The sequence below is a fragment of the Sciurus vulgaris genome (assembly GCF_902686455.1).
Source record: "Sciurus vulgaris genome assembly, chromosome: 3".
In the NCBI taxonomy this organism is placed as follows: Eukaryota; Metazoa; Chordata; class Mammalia; order Rodentia; family Sciuridae; genus Sciurus; species Sciurus vulgaris.
The window spans coordinates 23348097-23371316 of record NC_136463.1 but is presented as its reverse complement, the minus strand read 5'-3'; the positions used below and the strand labels follow the sequence as shown (position 1 = coordinate 23371316).

Genomic DNA, 23220 nt, shown 5'->3' with positions numbered 1-23220 from the left:
ACTGTGATCGCTTAACTGTGATCACCCTACAGTAGTTCTCACAGTGTTTCAGGAGGAATGATAATATCCACTTTTATAACTAAAACAGTGTTAAGACACACTTCCAAATCACCTGTTGCAATCTAGTTAGGAAGAAAAGATCCTTGAGGTAGAGCAATGTGAGGTATTACAAAGAGCAGATACAGGGGCTGTTGATGTAGCTCAGTGGTAGAGTGCTTGCCTAGTATGCGCAAGACCCTGGGCTCAATCCCCAGTGTCTCTCTCTCTCTGTCTCTCTATCTCACACACACACACAACAAAAAGAAAAAAGACAATAAAGAGTGAATGTGTGCTGAGTCTATTTTTATTAGATCTGCAACCTTAGACAAATAATTAAGTCCTAGTTGCCTCATTTGTGCAATGGGGGGATAATATTAAACACTTTGTAGGAGAGGCTGTAAGAGTTTGAGTTTTTAAAGATTTGATACATAGTGAAACAAACACCTGGAATGTTGTGGATACCCAGTAAATGGTGGCTGCTCTTATTAATGAAAAGCCTATATATAATCTAAATGCTGTTGAACCTATTCCAGTAATATTGCCATTTTTTGGGACATTTTTTTTTAAAGGTATTTTTAAATTTATTTAATTTTTTTAGTTGTAAATGGATACAATACCTTTATTTTATTCACTTATTTTTTATGTGGTACTGAGTATCCAAGCCAGTGCCCCCACATGTGCTAGGCAACTGCTGTACCATTGAGCTACAACCCAGCCTTTAGGCATACTTTTGATATCAGCTTCTTTTGGCAAATTTTGGTTTTTAAGGATGAATTTGATTTTTGTAAATGACCAAGAAGCAGAGTCAGAGCTAGCTACACACTTTTTTTCTTTCTTTTTGTGGTACTAAGGATTGAACCAAGGGTCATTCCACCACAACCCACCCCCCCCCCCAGCCTTTTTTTTAAAAGTCATATTGACACTTTTAGTTTCTGTGGAATTGACCCTCAGAAATGTAGTGACTGATTAAAATGTATGTGTCCCCAATTTATTTTTATTTTGAGACAGGGTCTTGCTAAGTTGCCCAGGCTGGCCTGAATTTGGGAACCTCTGCATCAGACCCCCTGAGTTGTTTGGGATTAAGGACACACACCACTATATCCAGACAAATGTTTTTGTTGTTGTTGATGGTGGTGTGATATCCTCAGAAGTGAAATGTGGACTCCCCATGATAGTATTAATGGCTGTGATAAACTGGCTTTGGAGGCAATTCCAGAAGAGGTGTTCCCAAATATTTTGAGCAATGAGACTTAACACTAGATATATGTAACTTCCCAAGGTGAATCTACTATATATATATATTCTGAAAGTCACTCAATTTTAGTCTGTTACTGTACAGTTCTGGAATATATGCCTTGAGAGACCAAAAATGGAGAAGCTCAAAATAGAGTAGATTGCTTTAGGAAAGCCTTGAGAAGATGGGACTTGAATTAAACCTTGAAAGATAGATAAGACTTAGTATTAAGGGAAGACAGATTCAGAGTATTGCAGGGAGAGTCACAAGATTCTCCCTTTAATAGTAATTTGGTTTATTCAGCAGATATTAAGTACCTCCCATGTGCTGAACATTTGGACAGGTCAAGGAACCTGTTCAGACATTAGGGAGTACACAGTATACAGAGAAAGAAGCCCATATAGTGAATATGATACAGTACAGTAGAGTGGTGTGAATACACTGTGTAGTGCAAAAGAGGGGCACCTAACCCAGTGTAGAAATTAAGAAAGAAGATCTGGGCATGGTGGTGCACTCCTATAATCCTGGAGACTTGGGAGGCTGAGGCAGGAGAATTCCAAGTTCAAGGCCCCCTCAGCAATTTGGCAAGACCCTAAGCAACTTTGTGAGACCCTGATTCAAAATAAAAAAATAAAGGACTGGGGATGTGGCTAGTAGTAAAGCTCCCCTGGGTTCAGTTCCTAGTACCTAAAGAAAAGAGGAAGGAAGGAAAGAGGGATAGAGGGAGGGAAGGAAGAAAAGAGGAGATCAGGCTGACTGACATAGTTTACTATTTAAGCAAAGGATTTGAGACTTTGTATGAGATGCAAAAGCCTTGAAGAGATTTAAGCAAGTATTTTAGGAGTTAAATTGAGGAGTAAGAAATTGGATGCAAGGAGAATACTTGGAGGTATACTTGGAAGGCTTTTGCAGAACAGGCTAAATATGAGACGATCTGAATTAGAATTGTGGAGGAAGGGATAGAAAAGCTGAGGGAAAGATATCAAGAATAGATAGGATCTTGACTGACTTGGGGGAATCTAAAAAGGTCTGAAACTTGATATCTGGAAAAATGGCAGTGTTGTTCAAGAAATAAGTATGAGGGGGAAGGTGAACATGATATTTAACATGCTCCTAGAGGCTCACAGAGCCTGGTTATTCGGGAAGCCACCAAGACACTTTTCAGTCTTATCTCTCAAACCCCTGTTCCCCTTGCCAGCTCAACACCCCAAACCTAACTACTTTGGATTTTAATTGCAGCTCCTCCACCTCCACCCCCCCATGATCCGAAATGGTGCCAGGGATGCTCCTCCACCCCCCACCACCATATCGAATGCATGGGTCAGAACCCCTGAACAGAGGAAAGCCCCCACCTCCACCCTCAAGGACTCCAGCTGGGCCACCCCCTCCTCCTCCACCACCTCTGAGGAATGGCCACAGAGATTCTATCACCACTGTTCGGTCTTTTCTTGGGTGGAGTATTTAGCTATTTTGTCTCAGAGTTCCTATGGTTACTTCGCTGACTCAGTGCCTTGGCTGCCAGATGGCCAGTGTGGAATGGAAATGGCCACAAGGTATTCTTTATTTGCAGCAGTTCCTTTCTGACTTTTATCCTCAGGACTTCGAGCTCCACCCATTGTCATCCTTTCTTTATGTGAATTATAGGCATGGTTGCTTTGGAAATAGATAGAAGTATAATCAGCAGATGTCATGCTAACCCTTAAAGTATGACCAAGTCCCCCAAGGATCATTGTTTATGGTTAGTTTTTATGGCAGAGACTATTCTTCTTTGGGATTATTCGGACAGAAATATGTATCCTAAGAGCTCTTTGCAGTTGTAAAAACTAAACAAGTGAGGTTTGGGGTATCTCAGTGGTGGTGCTTCTTAGTGTGTGCACAGCCCCGGGTTTAATCCCTAGTATTGCAAAAAATTGAACAAGTATGCCGAGGCCCTGTTTTTTTCCCCAGTACTTGGGGGGGGGGGGGGACAACCAAAAGAACACCACACTTTTTTTTTAATATTTTTTTAGTTACAGGTGAATACAATACCTTTATTTTATTTTTATGCCCAGAGACGACTGACTAGCTATGTTATTTCGAAGTAGTCACTTCCCTTCTCTGGGCCTCCTTTCTATCATCTGTAAAACAAGGAGGTTCACTAGATCAGAAAGTCAACCAGATTAACTTTTCCAAGTTTATAAATGTTGGGACCCCCACCTAAGAGATTCCAGTTGTGGAATGGAGCCATAAATAAAGGTTCCAGAGAATATTATTGGTCCTCTGTTGAGGACCCCCGGACTAGAGTTTAATAAATTCTGTTGTATCCCTAACACTCTAGATTCCTTAGTGGTGGTTTTCTCTCTCCCATCTACATCCCTCACCATTTCAGTCTGTTTCTATTAAATGCACCAGGAGTTTGCTTTGAACATAACATCCATACCGAAGAAGTCTTTGGAATGTGATAAAGCTGCACCTATAGGAAATTGAGTTCCCTTGTGGAGGGGCCATAGAAGTGGTAGTGGGGACCAGGAGATGGTGTTGTAGAGCTAAATGAGAGTAATGTAGGCTGAAAGAGAACTGTGTGGTCAAATCTCTCACTAGTTGGAGGAAAATATTCCCATTTAAGATTAATTCTACAATTTGTAAATTCAGTTCAGTTGTTTTCCATGGTGACAGTCTAAAATGCTCATGTTATTGAAGCTTGAAACTCTGTTTCTTTGTGCTTCCATGCAAACAACTGGAAGCATTTTCCTGTTATGTGCCTGATTTTTTGATAGAAAGTTTGAAGAATCAGCTCTAAGACTTACTCCTTAGATAAACAGCTCTGTGCATGGGAAGTACCTTGGTGCTGCTGTTGCTGTGTTCAAGAATCTTGGTTAACTGGGCAAGGCAGGCCCTCCATACATCAGAGTGCATTAAAGATTAGTAAAGGGAGGGTCATAAGTCAGAGGCCTATGGGAGCACAGAGAAGTTCAATATGAGTTAATACTCTGTTCTTTTCACAGATGATTTTGAGTCAAAGTATTCCTTCCACCCAGTAGAAGATTTTCCTGCTCCAGAAGAATATAAACATTTTCAGAGAATATATCCCAGCAAAACAAACAGAGGTGAGAGAAGTAGTAAAGAAAGTTTTTCCATATTTGCATAGAATATAGAATTTCTGTGTTTTCTCAGGTCAAAATCTTCTCCTCATCTTCATTTTCTTTAAAACAAACAAAGCAAAACAAGAAGACAGCTTAGTCCCCAGATTTTAAAAATTAGCTTAAAGGGTCTTTTTAAAAATTTTTTTAAAAATATTTTTTAGTTGTAGATGGACATAATACCTTTATCTTATGTACTAATTTTCACATGGTGCTGAGGCTCGAACCCAGTGTTTCACATGTGCTAGGCAAGCTCTCTACCACTGAGCCACAACCCCAGCCCCTTAAAGAGCCTTTTTATTTTGTTTTTTTCAGCTGCCCGTGGAGCCCCACCTCTGCCACCCATTCTCAGGTGAAGTCCGACTTGGTCCTGTTCCTCAGGAAAAAGGATGGACCCTCCTCTTTTTCTCAGATGGTCCTCTCCACTCCCCTGAAACCTGCATGAGAGCTCCTACCATGTTTCTCCTGTGCAAACAACCCTAGACTCCAAGCATCCTTCCAGCTCACCTCCATCTATGCATCTCGTCTCTGGACTTGGTGATTGGACTCTTTATATCGGCAGTAGGGTCTCAAATCCTGTATCCATCCCCCCCTCTAACAAACCCTACTAGCCAGAAGAGGAGCAAGCCTCCATGTCTCCTGCTTTCCTCTGGGGAAAGGTGCCTTGTTGTGGTGAATGAACTCATTTTGGGGCAGGGTGGAAAATGGTACCCTTGTCTGCTCTTATCCACTGTGGGGGAAGCTTGGCAGGTAGATTGTATTCCATCATTTAGGAGGCTGGCATGGCCAGGACTTTGGTGGGAGGGGAGGGGGCATTTTTAGTGAAGCAGGAAAGGAGTTTGCAGAGAATTGATCTGTTTTAAAGGTCAGCTTTGGAAAAAGGACAAGGAAATGGGTCTGCTTTATTTTTAGGGGTATTTCAGTTCTCACCCCCTCCCATCCCAGGGATAAGTTGGATATAAACACTAAATACTAATCAGTTGAACTAAACCTTTAATCAGAGGAGAGGGCAAGATAAACCGAGGATCATTTTAGAGTTATTCAGTTTTTCTGTAGCTAAGGGACCAGGAGCCATTTGAGTCCTCTAGGACTTCCTGCCCCCTTTCCTCAGGGTGCTAGGCTGAAGAGTGTTCTGTCCCATCACCTGAAAAGAGAAGTTCCTTTTTGTCAGGGGCATCATTCATTCCTGATCCACAAACCCCAAAAACTGCTGGTAGGAAATAGGAAGACAGGGTCTGGGCCTTAACCTCAACTTCAAGTCTGCCTCAGTCTTTTCTTACTGACCCTAAGCCCTTTGAGTCCTTCATGCTCCAGAATGACTTAAGAAGGGAAGGGCAAAGCACTCTGTGGGTGGGGCTGGGCAAAGGACTGCAAAGGACTTTATGGCCTGTTTGTGCTGAAGTTCACAGCCATCTGACTGAGGAAGCTCTTTCCATTCCTTTCTTCACCAGCCTCACCTTCCCAAGACTGCAGGGGCTAACACAGCAGAGTTAAGGGGTGAGGAAGTGAGTAGAAGTTTGTGGGGATGCTCTAAATTCCTTTATGCCAAGAAGCACAAAGACTTTGCTGTGAAGTGTGCTTCAGTCTGATAGATCTTCCCTGGTAGCCAGCAATATGTTGTTTCTTTGTCTTCCAGGTCTTAATTAAAGAGCACAGAGAACATGGAGGGTCCAACTGAGGTTGGACGATGGGACAGTGACTTTCCCTTCTCCAACAACAGGTTGGGGCTCCTGGGCTTCACACACCAGATGGATTGGTTTGCTACAGCTGTTGCCATATAAAGAGGCTACTCAGAACTTGGCATGAGAGCAGGGAGACCAGGCTGTTCTTTGAAATGAAGGGGGGAAAACTAGTTAAAAACCTCTTCTGACACATCACAGGCTTGAACTTCCGCAGGGACCTTTTTAATCCATTGGATCACAGGTGTATGCCAGGTGAAACCCAAATCTTCCCAGTGGTGGGTGAAGGAAGGCTCAACTTGGGTTCTCTTTGGAGTCTGTTGTCCTTGCCATCCCTTGAACCACACTGACTCTGAGTACAGACTTTCATGATTAGGTCTGTCATCAGACTTTTTTTTTGCGGGGAGGGGGGTTACTGGGGATTGAACTCAGAGACACTCAACCACTGAGCCACATCCCCAGCCCTATTTTGTATTTTACTTAGAGACAGGGTCTCACTGAGTTGCTTAGCACCTTGACATTGATAAGGCTGGCTTTGAACTCATGATCCTCCTGCCTCAGCCTCCCGAGCCACTGGAATTACAGGCATGCATCACCACACTTGGCTTGTCACCAGACTTTTTAAATCATTATTTATCATGCTTGTTTTCAAATCTGTTAGCAGTTACCTTCCAGACATTTCCCCAGCATCCTGAAATGACTAGAACTGAGAGAGAGGAGAATACGAGAATTGTTACTGCAGCACAGTTCCAGCGTAGATGCTGACAGGTTACTGAACTTTGACTGTGAAGTCTTCCCATTTATTTTTGAAATGGGAGTTGATGCCTTTTGTACAATGTTGATCAAAGTGTGTCTTTCTTTTTCTTTTATTCAAACATAGAGCATCAAAATAAGTATCATAAATAAAACCAAACCCCCACTTTTCATTGGGGCTGATAGCTTCCTCCCCATGCCGTGCTACCACTCATTTTCCCCAGCATTTGGACTGTGTCACATGGGTATTGATTGTACTTTAATTGTCTTGGCCTCATGAAAAACAGAAAGGCCTGGATATAGATCTAATCAAATGGCTTTTCTCCTTCAGAACACATTAATGACAGCACCTATTTAAATGTGTTTGCCTTATACATTATTTCGTCCCACTGTTAATAACAGATTTATTATCATGTATATTTGCTATTGAAGATGGGAATGTGATCCTCATAATTATTGGTCTATTTTGTATGTTGTACAGAGCTTGTAATATAGGTTTAAGGTGGGCCAGCTGTAAGAGCACTAAAACGTCTCACCTTTAAAACTGTTCTTTTTATCTGCTCGTGGGGATGTCATCTCTTCAGTGAAAGATCGGGTGGTCTCATGTTGAGGCTATAGCCCAGTCCCATTAACTCCCTTGTCTACTCCTGGAGGGAAGAGACATTGCCCCGCTAAGTATCTGAGAAGCTGTGTTAACAGCCATTGTGTGGGCTTGGTTTTGTAATGTTTTTCCTTAGTGGGAAAAACGTAATAGTTGTTTCTTAACTGCCCTTTCTAGGAAGCAGGGCAGTGACCTCCAGGTTTTTAAATGAGCTAGATGCCCATCTTCCCCTTCTCTGGTCACCAAACCTGGACCAAGGCATATTGATATTCCAGGTATGGTTTTCTTTGTCATGGGGATTTGATCCAGCTGCATAGCCCCACCATTTTCACAGCCTACACCAGCAGAGTAAGAGCCTAGGACTATATCAGCTGATGGACACGAGGCTGCTGTCTCCAGGGATTTGTCCCAGCCCTCTTAATTGACAAAGGCAAGGAAACTGGCAATTGCACTGAGGGACTCCCCTCACCCTTTGGCTTCTCAGCTTGAAACCCAGATTTACCTCCAGGTAGAGGTGAGAAGAAAAAAATTGTAAATAGACTTGCTACAGAGCAACTCAGGGTTGGGGTGTGTTTTAATTCTCCTGATCACTTGAAATAATCTGTAGGCTGAGTGCTTATAGGAGTGGGGGAGAAGTGTGACTCCAGGGTTCTTCCCTTCTGTGAAGCTCTGGGGGGGTGGAGTGTGGGCATCAGAGGCCCTTTGATGGCATTACACTGAGCTGTCCTGGAAACCCAACCTACAATCTACTGCGAGTCAGATTCTTCACATTCCAGTTGTAGTCTTTCTTTCCCTGTTGAATATTAGTCCCTAGCTATGTAGTCAAGGTGGCTTTCTGTTAAGCCACCCTAATTTAGGGAATGGGAGGGAAGAGGGGTGAGCATTATAGCTCTGCCTTCAAGACTCAGCTCTTAAAAACAACATGAAACAAAACTATATAACCACCTTCAAAATCACATGCAAAAGAAGAAAAAAAGGATAACTGACTGAAGGAAGGGTTTGGTTCCATTCAACTCCACGTTCATTGTGCCTTTACTCGTGTTAGATTTCTGTGCTTTCTTCCTTTCCCTCTGAAGTAATTAAAATCTTCCTTGATAATTGCTGTTTCCTACTTTCTACTCTAGTTTGTGACTACTTGGTGGGTTCCTTCTCTAATTGTCTTAAATCTCATTCCACTGGTGGCTGAGGGTGCTTAACCTTCTTTTCTCTTGTCTAACCTTTGTCCTTTTCCACAGTGACCAACATGGAAGTCGCAGTTAACACTGAATAAAAGACTAGAATGGTGTGTGTGCATGTGTGTGTGTATGTGTCCATCCATCTACATGTGGATTCACTATTTTAAAACATAATTTATTGTATGATTTATTTTGGAGATATATTCTGATTTCAGTGCTCCCTTTCCCAAATAGCACTGATTTTTTTTCCCCCTTCCCCTCTAAAATGTGTAATCTGGTCTCAGGTTCAATTCTTTGGTACATTTCTTTCTTCTAAATGCTGTGCAGTTTAATTAAACCTTGCTTAAAAACAAAGACAAAAAACTGAAAATTGTGTACTCTTGTCTGGAATACTACCACAAGTGGTGGCATAGAGAGGGAAGAAAACCTATTGTCTCATATTCTGGGTAAGTGTGATGCTTCGATTCCAGGTCACTTGAGAAGGCAGATGTACTGACTTACACAGAAGCAGTATCGCAGTTTCCTGAGAGTTTTCTCTCCTCTTCCACTATGTTTTGAAAATTGCAGTTCTGGTTAGTCATGCTGACTAGGAGATCCTGAAAGTCATTATTTTAAATGTTTACAAATATATATATATATATACACACACATACATATATATATACACACACACACATATATATACACATACACACACACACAATTTGCTACTGAACTGCTTTTGCCCATGATTTGAGGGAACCCAGGAGGCTCCCTGACCTTGTGTCCATTCCTTGTATCCCTTTTGTTTCTACCTGTGTTGTATGGCTGATCTCAAATTGACGGTGGAGGAAAAGATAGGGCCCTTGGGCTCATGGGTACATTCTTATATGGGTGTTGGCTGTTTTTCTTCACTGCTTTTTAAGCTGAAATCTTAGCTGTTTTTTTTGAACTTTGATTTTAGGTGTAAAAAATTCAACCAGAGATTTTTGCTTACCGTGGTCAGCTGATACAATAACCACTAAGGTTTAATGAGCTTAACTTGAACTTTCATTACCAGCAAAGGTCTTGAAATCATTTCCTATACTGAATCATAATGGGTGTGTGTATGAATCACTCTCACATAATTTAGATATAAAAACTTTATAAAGAGGGTGAGGGGAGGGTGGGGGAAAAATCTCATTTCATTTTCATCCATACCTACCAGATTGGCTGAATTCCTGATTATTTGACCCATCATTGTTATTAATATGATTAATAAACTACCTATTTATTGATTTAATTGTTCTTCCTGACTTTAAATAGCTCACAAATGGAGCTTGCCTAAGTGACCCTCAACTTCCTAACCCTATAAGGTTTCTTTGCTCACTGGGATGGTATTGCTGGTGTGTGGGGATGCCAGACAGGTCCTTCCAGTGTGCTTGGTTTCCTTTCCATGATACTGTGTATCACTGAGTTAAGTGATAAGGACACCAGTTTGTTCACTCTAATTACTATGGAGGCACAGCTCCTTACTTTGAATGTACCTCTTAAGTATTTCCTGACCCAGTTTAGCCATGAACTAGCTAACTGGAAGGAAGTTGCCTATATGACTTCCTAGTACTCTGCAGACAGAGGTAAGAGAACTAAAATATTAACCTCAGGAACTGACAGTCCTAGAAGATAACTTTGGAGAAGGGCATCACCTTTGACACCACTGGAGCCTAGTCTGGATTGTTTTACTCATAATTGAATCGTTCTCCACTCCTAGATTAAGGGATGTGAGATTGACTGAATGGTACTGAGGAATGAGCCCAGGGGCATTTTACTACTGAGCTACATCGCAGTGCTTTTTAATTTTTAATGTTTTTGAGACAGGGTCTTGCCAAGTTGCTTAGGGCCTCACAAAGTTGCTGAGATTGACCTTCAACGTGTGATCCTCCTATCTCAACCTCCCTAGTTACTGGGATTTTACAGATGTGTGCCACTGTACCTAGCTGGGGTATGATATTTAAAGGACTGCATATATGCCATCCAGCAACACACACACGATGTTCATGCAAAGAGTGGATGTCTACTTGGCAAGAATGTCCTTTTCATTCCTTCTTTTGGCAAACGTGTACTTTACTCTGTGTTGGACAGCTATGATGAAGACGAATAGGCATGGTCTTTGCCTCCAAGGAGCCCACAGTCTAGTAAATAGACTTCAGGGCAGCTGAGGAATTTCTGAAGTGTATTAAAAGGCTTCATGGGAGTTAGACCAGATGGATGGTGAGCTGCATTCCAGTGGGAACAGCAAGAACAGAGGCACAGAAGCAATTAACACTGATGGTTGTGTGCATAACAATACGGGAGGTTCATGAGTAGTGAAAAGGGAGAACTTCAAGTAGATAACCTTTCAGAAACTTTTCAATTCTGACCTTCTGTGACACACTGCCTGCTTCCACAGTGGTCATTCACTTTTCTTTAGCCAGTGCTATATTTTCTGGTGGTTTCATCAACTCCAATATGCACTTTTAAGTACTTAGATTCTTCTGCTCTCTCCCATTGTAAATGAGGTAGGTTGTTTATTCAAAGCTGAATATTATTAAGGGAAATTTTTAGATGCCCAGTTTGTAAATAGTGAAGGTGCATCCTGGATTCTGTTATTCTATTAGGTCAGAAATACCATCTAATAAAGCATTCTAGTTATTCTTTGTTCATTTATGGCAGCCTGTGTTTTGTAGTTTTTAGCTGCTAGAAAGCTTCCTCAAATATAAGTCCTTCATCATCTCTTCCTATTTAGAACCTGCATCTGTTTAACCCTCCCCCTATGAGTAAGTGGTAAAAAATGTGATTTCCTGTCAAATTCTTCCACTCATAATTGTGTGACTTTGGACAAGCTTACACAACCCTCTCTACACCTTGTTTTCCCCATTTGTAGAATGGAAATACCAACTTTGTGGGTGCTTGTGAAGATTAATAAGCTGATAATTGTTAAACTACCAAGCTTAGCTTCTAGTATATACTTAAACTTTCTGTATTGGCTCTTATCTCCTATATGAACTTAGTACAATTAACTGACAATCATAATGTTGTTATGTGCCTATTTCTCAACGTTATAAAAAGGCTCTATTTTATATTGAAGGATAAAAGATAAATATTAACCATCATCTAGAATTGGGTTCTGGCCTTTAAAGGAATCTGAGACTTAAATGGGTTATTAGTTTTGAAAGCTGACCTGCAAATTACTGCTCTAATTTGTGTTTTTCATTAAATGCTCAGCTTGCCTCATCTACAACTTTCTTCCCTCGCCCTGAAGCCCCAGTTTTTGGCCATAACAGATTTTAATATTAAGGGGTCATAATTCCATTCCCCACAATATGTGGATTGATGGTAAGAAGGTGCACAAGATATAACATTCTTATCCCAAACAGAAATAAAGGGTTGGGATAACCTCGTTTCTCACTTTTGAAACACAAAAAAAATACTGTGTTGAAGCGTAGATAATAGAACTTTACCAAGAAACACAGGTTCAGATGCCAGGACATCAGGATTCAAGGCCCTTTATTGCCAACAAGATGGTGTGACCGTAAATCCCGCGCACTCCTTCATGCGTTGCAGGGCTGAGTTAGAGATGAATAAAATGCTAGCATCATTCTTGGCACACAAAACCGCCCCCAAAATGATAGGTATTACGTAGTAGTGGTCTGAAAATCGAACCCACTGGGATAATGAAAATGGATAATCTGGCAGTAAGAAGAACGACGACATATTGACCCCTCCAGTCGAAAAGAAGAACGCGGAAATAGAGTCGTGTGGGGCAAAAACTACACTTCCCGCCCGGCCTTGCGGCTTGGAGGGCTCGCCTAACTAGAATCGCGTCCGCCACCACCGCGCGCCTTTCCGCTGGGCCCCGGAGGTACATCCGCCCGGGCTGTGGGCGAGGCTTCGCGTTGGCTCTGAGACCTGGGGCTGTCTTATTGGCTGTAGGCTTTCCAGCAGGATTGGATACGAAGGAAGGGGAGGTGGCCAAGGCGCTTGGCGCGGCGCTGTCAGCCAATCGGAAGCGTGACTGGACTTTGGCGCGAGCTGGGAATGCTGCTGCTGTGCAGATTTGGCGCGAGCTGACTTTTCTACTGCTGGTGTGTTGTTTTTGTGGAGCTTGTGGTGTAGAGTCCCTGAGGCCGTGTGAGACGCGAGAAGGAACCTGCACGGAGGTGACGCAGCCCTGAGGGTTGGAAAGGAGAGGATTGCCCGGTGAGGCCTGGGGTCTGGGAGCCGGCGGGTTGGGCGAGGGCTGCAGGTTCCCGTCAGGCCCCAGGTAAAGTGACGGGAAGAGAGCTGAGATCGCAGCAGGTCGGGGTCTCTGGGAAGAGGGATGTGAGCCCTCGAAATACTGTAAGGAACTGAAAACTGTACGAAGGAAATGTTCCAGAGTTGAGAGCTGTGTGGCGTTGGGACTAAAAAGTGCAGGAGCAGAGGGAAGACCGAGCTTCAAAACTGTCAATATGGCGGTTATGAGCTAAGTGGGGATGATGGGGAGTGAGGAAATTAGAAGTACTGTAGAAATCAATTAAAATATTCTTACTGGGTTCGCTCAGGTTAATAAGAAAGTGGACTCTGGTGCCAGAATGCCTGGGGTTAGTTATATCCCTTTTCTGTGATTTGGGGCCTCTGTGCTTCTCAGTTGTCTCATTTGTAATATAGGGATAATAATAGAACCTACCTCTAAGGTAGTTGTAAAACTTCAATGAGTTAATATGAGAAAATGCTTATAACAGCCTTTTAGGCATACTAGGTAGACAACACTGTTAGCTGTTATTGCATAGATTTGGGTGAGAAGCAGAACTGAATGCTAAAATACTAAAATAACAATTTACTTTTGAAGTGAATGTTGATCATAGGTATAAATAAGTTCCATGTTAGTTATTTCCCCTTCACTTTTACCTATTAACAGGCTGCCCTGTTCTTTGTATCCTGCTGTGTTGCCATCATGCCTCAAACCCGATCCCAGACACAGACTACAATCAGTTTTCCCAAAAAGAAGCTATCTCGGACTTTGAACAAAACTAAAAATTCTAGTGTCACTAAACTAGAACCAGCAAATGTCCAGGCTATACCCTCTTCTCCTGGTGTAAAAATTCTGCCTCTCAGCCCTAGAAAACGTCTGGGTAAGCTTTCCTTGTATGAGTACAGCTCTTTGACTAGTAGCTCTCAACCTTTCTTTCTCAGTGATGCCTGTCCTTTGAAAGACTTCTCTAAATTCGGTTGAGACTACTCTATTCATTTTATTTATTTTCAGAATGGTTGCTAAGTGCTTACTAAACTTCAGAGTTAAGCCACTTATTGAGATCACTTGCTGAACTAGTTAATAGATCTGGTCTTCAAGTCCTTAATACTTGAAGACCAGATCCATTATTTCTGTCATTGTTTTCAATTATGTTGCAATTATATGGTGTTATGAAATTTGCCTTCATGTTTGTGAAATCAAGAGAAACAAATGGATGACATTCTTAATATTTTCAAACCTTTTCTTATTTTAGAACATTGATTGGAACCCAGAACCTCTCAAATACTAGTCAAGTGCACCTTCAGCCCCAGAGCATTTCTTTTTAATGGGGTGTGATTTGGCTGTATCTGGAGATATTTCTGGTTATCACAGCTGTGCTGCTATTGGCGTAATAAGTAAAAACCAGGGATGCTGCAAAACATTCTACAATGCACCTATTGTTCCCCTTACAACATAGAATTATTTGGTCCAAGATGTCAGTGATGCCAAGGTTGAGAAATCCTGTTTTTTCAGAACAATCTTAGAATTTTACCTCATTAGAACCTGATTTCTATGAAATAGTACAATTCAGTGACTCCATCTAGTGGCCAGTATTTGCTTCTAGGTGAGAAGGATGTTTATTTTGTGGTGCTCAAGTAGACATTTCTCCTCTTTTCACTGTCTACTGCTATGAATGACCATGTTTTGATTTTAATGTTTCAGGTGATGACAACCTATGCAATACTCCCCATTTATCTCCCTGTTCTCCACCAAAGCAAGGCAAGAAAGAGAATGGCCCCCCTCGTTCACATACACCTAAGGGAAGGAGACTGGTATTTGACAATCAGCTGACAGTTAAGTCTCCTAGCAAAAGAGAACAAGCCAAAATTCGTCAAAACAAAATACTTCCCTCAGTTCAAAAAGAGCAGGAGATCATAACAAATTCTGAACAGAAATGTCCATTGGAGAAAGATTCTGCACATTTGAAACTATTCAAGCAAGAAGGTGCGTTCTTACATGCCAGCTGTTAGTCCAGCTGTTGTAAACAAAGCTGATGACTCCAAATGAAATCCAGTGTGTTTTTCAGTCACCTTCTGTTGTGTCTAGTTGTCCTTTTATGTCTGGTGCAGGTACTTGCTACCAGCAAGCAAAGCTTGTCCTGAATACAGCTGTCCCAGATCGACTGCCTGCCAGAGAAAAGGAGATAGATGTCATCAAGAATTTCCTAAGGGAACACATCTGTGGGGAAAAAGCTGGAAGTCTTTACCTTTCTGGTGCTCCTGGAACTGGAAAAAACTGCCTGCTTAAGCCGAATTCTGCAAGACCTCAAGGTATATTGAGAATCTGAATTGTGATGTTTTTGCTAAAACAATACTTGGTTATTAAGGGTTGAGGAAGACTAAACATTTAAGAGATTGAAGGTTTCCTCAAAATAAGACTTCTTTTGTTTCATTGTCTAAATTTTTCCAAATGAAAGTAGAACTTCCTCTCATATACTATTATCTCTCAAGTTACATCAAAGTTTACCTGAAGCCAAAATAACTCCCATGGTTTTTTGTTTGTTTTTTTCTAGAAGGAAGTAAAAACTTTAAAACTATCGTGCTGAATTGCATGTCCTTGAGGAATGCCCAGGCTGTATTCCCAGCTATTGCTCAGGAGATTTGTCAGGAAGAAGTATCCCGGCCAGCTGGGAAGGACATGATGAAGAAATTGGAAAAACATATGACTGCAGAGAAGGGCCCCATGATGTAAGTATTCTCTGCTGCATATTGCTCAGTGAAAATCTATAAGGTCTATTGCCTACAGAAAGAACGTTCACAATTTTTGCTCTATAAGAAGAGGTAGTTACATAAACTTGAAGAAAAGTATACTTTCTAATTTTAAATTGGAAAAAATGTTTTTAAACTAATTGCTGTGAAATGTTGGGGGTATCATTATAAAAGTGACTAGAGATTTGAATAAATTACAGTCTTCAAACTGGTCTCTGCTTTAGAAATATGACATAAAATTAGTCCAGATTGAAGGCTTAAGAAGGTGACTATGGATGCTAATTGTTTCTCTTTGTATATAGTGTGTTGGTGTTGGATGAGATGGATCAACTGGACAGCAAAGGGCAGGACGTATTATACACACTATTTGAATGGCCATGGCTGAGCAATTCTCGATTGGTGCTGATTGGTTAGTGCTTAGTTTTTAATGTTACTTGGTAGTTCTGAAGGTTTTGGCTTTTGTTTGTTTCCAATAATTGGAATTGAACCCAGGGGTGCTTTACTAATAAACTACATCCCTAACCCTTATAATTTTTTCATTTTGAGGCAGTTCTCACTAAGTTTCTTAGGACCTGCTAAATTGCTGAGACTGGCCTCAAACTTGTGATCCTCCTATCTTAGCTTCAATCAGTTTGGATAGGCATGTAGCGTAGTGGTAGAGTACTTGCCTAGCAGGTGCGAGGCCGTGGGTTCAATCCCTAGTATTGCAAAATAAATAAATCTGTTCAGTTTATTTATTATCTGTTATTTTATCTTAACCCAGCTTCCTGCCTTCATGCCAAAATAAGCAAATTACTATAAGATGCTAGTAATTTTAATCTAAGGAAAATTAATTTTAAGTGACTTAGGAGCTGGTGCTATGGTGGCCTCTGTTGTCTTAGGTACTCAGGAGGGTGAGGCAGGAGGATCAAAAGTTCAGAGACAGCTTGGGTAACAGCAATACCCTTTCCATTCCTATGTTATATAATAACATATTATATTATTATTATAGCCCTATTTTATAAAGATCATTGAAGAAGCATTTCAGGCTTCTTTATGTTATTAATGGGCCTTATTATGTTATACCCTTCTGTCAAAATGACCTAGGGGATGGGGGTGTAGCTCAAAGGTAGAGTGTGTGCTTAGCATGCACAAGACCCTGGGTTCAATCCCCAGTACCACCTCCCCCGCTAAATAAGACATGAAACAATAGATTTTTTAAAATATTTGGTACTGCTTATCAACGAATAATCTAAACCTACTTTGAAAATGCCATTCTGTAATGACTATATACATCTTATCTAATAGGTACATTTTACATATTGGAGTGGGGAGGACGGCAGGTCGAAAGCAACAATTGGATGCTGGTTTATAACTGGAAGTGTTTATCTTTCAGAGGGTTTAGTTTTCCTTTTAGGATGATTTGACTTGTGATGATTTTTGCTTCCTCCTCAGGTATTGCTAATACCCTGGATCTCACAGACAGAATCCTGCCAAGGCTGGAAGCTAAAGAAAAATGTAAGCCACAGCTATTGCACTTCTCACCTTATACCAGAAATCAGATAGCTGCTATCTTGCAAGATCGACTTAATCAAGTGAGTGCCAACTGTTATGCCAAATTTTGTTCCTTGGATGAACTTAGTTAAGGAAACCTAACTATCGTTCTAAAATATTTTGCTTTGATTGCTTTACTAATGGTATGGGGCATTCCTGTGGACCCATAGTGGGAACATTTTTATGTGAATTTTCACACATGGCTCTATTTATTGGACTCCTCAGTGTTGAAATTAGAAAAGTTGAATGAATCACTCAAATGCTTCTTTTTCTTTTTTGGAACTGGGGATTGAACCCTGGGGTATTTAACCACTGAGCCATATCCCCAGCCCTTTTCATTTTTTATTTAGAGACAGGGTCTCGCTAAGTTGCTGAGGCTGGCTTTGAACTTGAGATCTTCCTGCCTCAGCCTCCCTAGCCACTGGGATTACAGGTGTGCATCACCATGACCAGCTTCTCAAATGCTTTAATGGTCTTTATAAAATAGGACCTATGAACAAACTTTCTTTTGAAAGTGACTAAATAGTTTTGTGGGTTTTTTTTTTTTTTTTTTTTTTTTAATCCATATTCCTATAAAAATTCTTGAATGTGTGAAAACTGAAATATCTTCATTTATTTACAAACAGAAAAGGTATCTATCTCCTAATGAGTGACCAGCCAGGTTTAGACTTAATTGTGAAAATATTTACATCTAGAACCCAAATTGCAGAGAAGATTTAAATTGTCTGTGTCTTGTCTGAAGGTGTCTGGAGATCAGGTTCTGGACAATGCTGCAATTCAGTTCTGTGCCCGCAAAGTCTCTGCTGTTTCAGGAGATGTTCGCAAAGCGCTAGATGTTTGCAGGTGAGTTATGGCACTGTAGGCTACTTTTATTTAAAAAACCTAGAAATGGCTGTTAATTGTCTCATGTAACTCAAGTGAATGTGACTTAAGAGGCTCAATTCTGCTACTTTTACGCTCAGAAAAGAGGACTTGTTTCTCAGTGGGGAGCTCTGGATTTCCACCGTGTTAATGTCTGAAACATTATCAGTCCATTACCTACAGAGGGAGAAACAAATGAGATGTTGCTGGCACTCCCTGTGGTGATTATAGATTGGTTAATTACATTTGTATTAAAAAAGACTCCAGTTTACTTTTCCATTAGCTGGTCTCAAGCAGGTTTATTTATGGACCTGAACCATCTTTGCCTTTAGACTTTCTTCCCCTTCTTTCCTTTTGTAGGCACCCCTTCTTCCCTCCAGTTGGTAGTCCCCCCACAATATTCCAGACCTTTTTCCTTTCCCATCCCCCTGCCCCTCCTGCTGGGGAAAGCCTCTGTGCTGACTGATGAAATTTTTTCCCTCCCAGTAGGGACACTGGGTCCATTAAAATGATACTTGCTGTGCTGGCCCTCTGGTCCAACCTCCCCCTACTGCCTTGCAGAAGATCCAGGTCTAGCTTATGGCTTCCTGTGGGCAAAGCACTTTGGAGAGAGCAGTGGGGGAGTAAGCTCTTCCTGTTGCTAGATTGCCTGATCCTAAATTTAAAAGTTTCCCCTAGTCAGCAAACTACTTGAGTAAAGACTGTAGCTACAAGCAACATTCCTGTAGGCCGGCATGGTTTAGCCTTCACATATCTTATGTATATATAACTCATGACTCCCCTCTTAGGTCTGCTGTGTATGGATGGTGCTAGTTTTCTTTAGTCAGTCACCCACACTAATATCCTCTCTCCTACCCATGACATTTTTCCTCCTCCAAAATGTTATTGGCTCAATGTATGATGACCTACTTGGCATCTAAAAGAAGAACCATGTAGTGTTAAAGTTTCTCAAATCCCTGGTCCATGAATTATTTCAAGACAATTAAATCCCCTTTAGCTGAGACATAACCCAGTTTTGTTTGGGGGCTTTAAATTTTTAAAACATGTTTTTAGTTAATGTGCCTGCTTTTGAGCTTGGTGGTTTGGTGTGGTATTTGCTTTGGCTCTGATTAAATTAATTTTAGAAATTTTTTTTTGTAGGAGAGCTATTGAAATTGTAGAATCGGATGTCAAAAGCCAGACTATTCTCAAACCACTGTCTGAATGTAAGTAGTTTATCTCCTTTTGTCTTCCTTTATAATTGGAAGCTTAACTTTTCTGAGGAAAGAGGTAGAAAGATGAAATGAATGTAGTTAAATCCACACTCACCCATTTGTGTGTGTGCATGTTTAGTCAGTTTCATTTATTTTATTTTAATCTTGCCTGCCAATACCATAGTCCATGAATTACTGGAAATGAGCTCCCCAGGGTGTTACATAAATGGCTAGGATAGAGTCAGGTTTTTTTCCAAGATCTAGGAATGAAAACTGTCAACAGTAAGGTTGGATCAGCTTCTTTCTGGGTGCTTATGTTGAGTGCAAGGAGGTGAAAACAAAGTCTGGTAAATAAGGTAGAGTCGGGTAAAAAAATTATGAGTTCATTTTGGGATATCTTAAGCCTTTAAACAAGTCTAGGAGGGTGGAGATACAAAGATCATATTGCTACAGTAAACAGAAGGCTATCACAAATGGCAAAATTAACTTTCATTTCTCTCAGCCTTGTTTTAGCTGTGGCAGATGTAAATGACCATGAACTACATATTTTGTCGGTGTTTAATATTCAATGTTAATTTTTAGAAACAGGACAGTTTGACTTGGTTGTTTCTTCCTACGTTTCTGCTTAAAGTTACTATTAAAGTTGTTGCTATCACTAACTTCGAAAAGAAAATAACTTAAAATATTTTAGAAGTAGACAAATTTGTGTTTAGACTGAGGGTAGGCAATATATGCCAAAGTGTATATAAACTTAAATACTGGTTTCCTGATTTTCTTAACCTCCTCCCTCCACCACCCTTTTCCCCTACCAGTAACATTTAGGCTTGTCAGTGGGTACCACTGGCACACACATTGTTAAAAGAACCTGTAAATTCCTGGCATAAATGATTAGACTAACCTAATTCCTATCTTTTCCTATCTTTTGTCTTTTGATGTGTGTGGGATTGACTTAATGGTTCTCAAAAGCTATGTGAACATTGACTTCAACTAAATATAAGAGGGAACTTTCAAATACATTAACTTCTTTGAAATATAGTGAGTTCTGCAGCAATGAAGATATTCAAACAAAAGCTGGATAAGTGACCACATGTTGGGATTGTTTTAGAGCAGACTCAGTCATTGGGTAAAGGGTAAGAATAGACATCTGAATTTCTTCCAATTTTAAGATTCTGTTACTTGATCTGTGAGCTCTGGTTTCTCCATTAGTCCTCTGCAGCATCCCGTTGTAGTAATGAAATAGAAGCAAATTGTGTGGGGCAACTGCAAATGGTCTCAGGAAGTAACTTCCGGCAAAGATTGTTACAGAGCAAATCCCTCCTCTCTCTTACAAGTCATGCATCTACAAACAATGAGCCCATAGTCCTATGCAGCTTGTTGGCAGTTTCCCAACCTCTGACTTTTGAGAGGGTGCTGCTATCTGCTAGGATATCCAATGACATTTTCTCAAGTGTTACTCTCCTGCAGATCAACTTGGGCAAGTGAACCAAACCTCAAAGGTCATTTGAGGAGGCCATCTGAAGGACTGATATGGGATGACTTTATTGTCCACACTTTATCTACTCATTTGGTTCAAAATATTAGGTACTTTTTGCCACTATTTTCTTTTTTTTTTTATGTTCTTAATTACTGGGCATAGTCATCATTTTTGCTTTGAGGTTCTATTCTTCTTTACCTCTGAGGCATTAAGAACTTTCAAGGCAGAAAACCATAGCTCTCTGTCCAGTCCTTACTCTTTCAATGAGATAGATTTTGTCTCTCCAACTTGAATTACACTCTACAAGACCAAATATCTCACTCAAATAACCCTACTTCCCAAGTCTTCCCACATTTCTTTGGCATCTTTCTGAAGATAGCATTGACTTTTATCCTTTGGCTCCTAGTTAGAATTGGAACCTCTGCTTTGCCATCTTGTGACTGACTTGGATTTTGTTTAGCTAAAGCTCAGTATTATCTGTCACAACATACATACACATAATATTTGAAAAATGTAATGAAGCTCAACTTATTTACTTTATAGGTAAATCATCCTCTCAGTCTCTGGTTCCCAAGCGTGTTGGTCTTACTCACATATCCCAAGTCATTTCAGAAGTTGATGGTAACAGGATGACTTTGGGCCAAGAAGGAACCAAAGATTCCTTCCCTCTCCAGCAGAAGATCTTGGTCTGCTCTTTGCTGCTTTTGACCAAGCGGTTGAAAATCAAAGAGGTCACTCTGGGAAAGGTAAGTTGGAAATCTCAGCAGATGAAGCTGAGGTAGAGATGAGAATCTGCTTTGCAGCACAGGTATTTTCCAAAAGGCCTATCATGCTCCAACTGATATGAATTTGAAATGTATTTTAACAGTAAGAATTAATATTAGTACTGTATAAAAGGCAGCTGACTCAATTTCCCTGGGGATGTGCTTAAGCATTAACCATTAATCACCACCCTATCCTCCCTGACATTTCTGCATCTTTCTGTGAAGTTATTTAAAGTCCCTTTCCTACATTACAGTATAGGTTTTTGGGAATTAATCTTCTGCATGCTTGTTCAAGGATGGTAACTTTTAAGCAACAGTTCTTCCTCTTTTCCTCCCAGTTATATGAAGCCTACAGTAACGTCTGTCGTAAACAGCAGGTGGCAGCTGTGGACCAGTCAGAGTGTTTGTCCCTCTCAGGGCTCTTAGAATCCAGGGGCATTTTAGGATTAAAGAAAAACAAGGAAACCCGCTTTACAAAGGTAGGACCAACTGCTTCTTTGTGACAGTGCTTTTAATTGTCCTGTTTTGGAGAGTTTGTCCTTTGCCACGTAAAGATTCAAAATAACCACAATTAGATAAGCAATTTTTTTTTATGTTAGGGTTTAAGGCGTTTGAGAATAGAAGTGTGATGTGAATGAGATTATTTTTTTCCAGGCCATTGTAAAAAGCAGTGTTTAACTTGCTTGCCTCTAGGGAGAAAAGTTTAATATGGTAGAAATTAGTGTGGTAGCAACTTTGCTTTTATGAGTTCTTCACCATGAAAAATCCTTTTCTCTTTTCAGGTGTCTTTGAAGATTGATGAAAAGGAAATAGAGCATGCTCTGAAAGACAGAGCTTTAATTGGAAATATCTTAGCTACTGGATTACCTTAAGTTCTTCTCTTACACCCCACCTGAAAGTATTCAGCTGGCATTTAGAGAGATATGGAGTCTTCATTTTAGTACTTTATACACTCAGGTCTGAAAACAAATATGACCTTTTTTTACTTGAAAGCAATGAATTTTAACCTATAGATTCATGAATATTAGCACAGAATAATATCTGTGGGCCTTATTTTTACACATAAATTAAATGAATGAGTAGACATTTTTAAATTATACTCACTGCCTCTCCCACACGGGTGTCTCTAACCAGTATGCTTGCAAGTGTACAGAATTGTGTTGTGGAATGTGTAACTATTTACCTCTAAGTTTCCTCAAATGTTAGTATATTTTCTTAAGAACTCAGAGGTTAGGATAAGAAGAATGAAAAAAAAAAAAAGCCCACATGGAGATTTGAAGAACATTTTTTTCTTTTTGGAGAATATACTATGTTCATGGTGCTGAATTACCACATTGTGACATTTTAAAGACTTGGATTTTTTGGATACTCCTAACCTTGTGGGGGTGGTTAGAAGAATGTAACTCTACAGATTGTGAATATATTTATTTATTTTCAAGTTGTATTTGTCTTTTTAAGCATTCATATTTTAAAGAGAGCCCAGGCTTTCAGAAAGCAATGTGAAAATTCCTTACTAAGCTGTTCCACAGTTTTTGCTTCCCTCTAAGCCATTGGTTCAAGATGCTGCCATTTAGGGTTGGATTTTCATCTGAACGCATGTTTTTCTTGTCTTATTAGATGAATTAATCCATATGGTTACTTAAGTAAGACTTTCTGGTTTTGGTTTCTAGTGGCATTAAATGGCAATTCGTGACAGGGACACCAGAGGGCACCATTACAACGCTACTTAAAGTGTAGGCTTGGGGCTGGGGTGGTTTTGAGGGAAGGGGTGGAAAGGTACATAGGTCTGATTTGTTTGGGAGATTGCTGTACTTGTA

The 23220-nt window shown here is 40.5% G+C and overlaps 1 protein-coding gene across 1 annotated transcript; it reads left to right on the top strand.

Moving 5' to 3' along the window:
* The first annotated feature begins 13520 nt into the window (after positions 1-13520).
* On the top strand, positions 13521-22690 carry CDC6 (cell division cycle 6). The gene is given in 13 exon segments (XM_079133489.1): positions 13521-13711; positions 14533-14814; positions 14940-15100; positions 15102-15140; positions 15383-15386; positions 15389-15557; positions 15881-15987; positions 17013-17152; positions 17854-17954; positions 19113-19177; positions 21183-21385; positions 21742-21882; positions 22186-22690. Coding segments are annotated over 13 exon segments (1680 nt in total). The 5' UTR covers positions 13521-13533; the 3' UTR covers positions 22276-22690.
* Positions 22691-23220: the final 530 nt, after the last annotated feature.